A 558-nucleotide genomic window follows, 5' to 3' on the forward strand; every position below is an offset into this window, starting at 1 on the left:
TTTTTTTTTTGTCATCTCATGTGCCTGATTTGCAAATGTAACACTCTAAATTTCTGATTAACTCAAGCTTTTGTGCTTCTATTGAATTCACCATCTTACAACAAGATTTTAGAAAATGAAAAGTCCTAAAAAATTAAACTCACTGACACCTAGAAAAAAGGGGTTAACTATGTTGCTATAAGCTACATGTGGTAACACTAATGTAAACAAAGTAAATAGCCCCGCCAAGTAGCAGTCAGCTCGTGAAGTAGTGGCTCATATCCTTGTGTTTCCACAACTCCATCTGCAGCACATGGGACTCACACACTGAGTTGACTGGTCTAGGTTTTGTCCATTACTTCCGATATCTATTAAAGGAAGGATCCATAAAGCAGAGGTATGAGTGTATGTTTATCTTCATGTTTCTATGGCATTTTAAATTTGTATACCTGCAAAAGAAGCCCACTTGGTAATTTCTCAGGCCTGGTTTGAAGATCCAACTCCAGATTTTTACGCAGATATGAAGGAATTTCAAAGGCTAAGTTGTCATCTGACAAAACTCCGACTAAACCCTGGGTT

General features: G+C 37.5%; 1 protein-coding gene across 3 annotated transcripts in view; it reads right to left on the bottom strand.

Moving 5' to 3' along the window:
* The window catches only part of LOC119585106 (integrator complex subunit 8-like), a 14908-nt gene that overhangs the window by 7936 nt on the left and 6414 nt on the right, over positions 1-558 (bottom strand). For all 3 annotated transcript variants that reach the window (XM_037933734.1, XM_037933733.1, XM_037933732.1), the window contains one exon: positions 429-551. In XM_037933734.1, coding sequence (XP_037789662.1) covers positions 429-551 — 123 coding nt within the window. The remainder of the gene's footprint in view (positions 1-428; positions 552-558) is intronic.

The sequence above is a fragment of the Penaeus monodon genome, chromosome 19, assembly GCF_015228065.2.
Source record: "Penaeus monodon isolate SGIC_2016 chromosome 19, NSTDA_Pmon_1, whole genome shotgun sequence".
Taxonomy (NCBI): Eukaryota; Metazoa; Arthropoda; class Malacostraca; order Decapoda; family Penaeidae; genus Penaeus; species Penaeus monodon.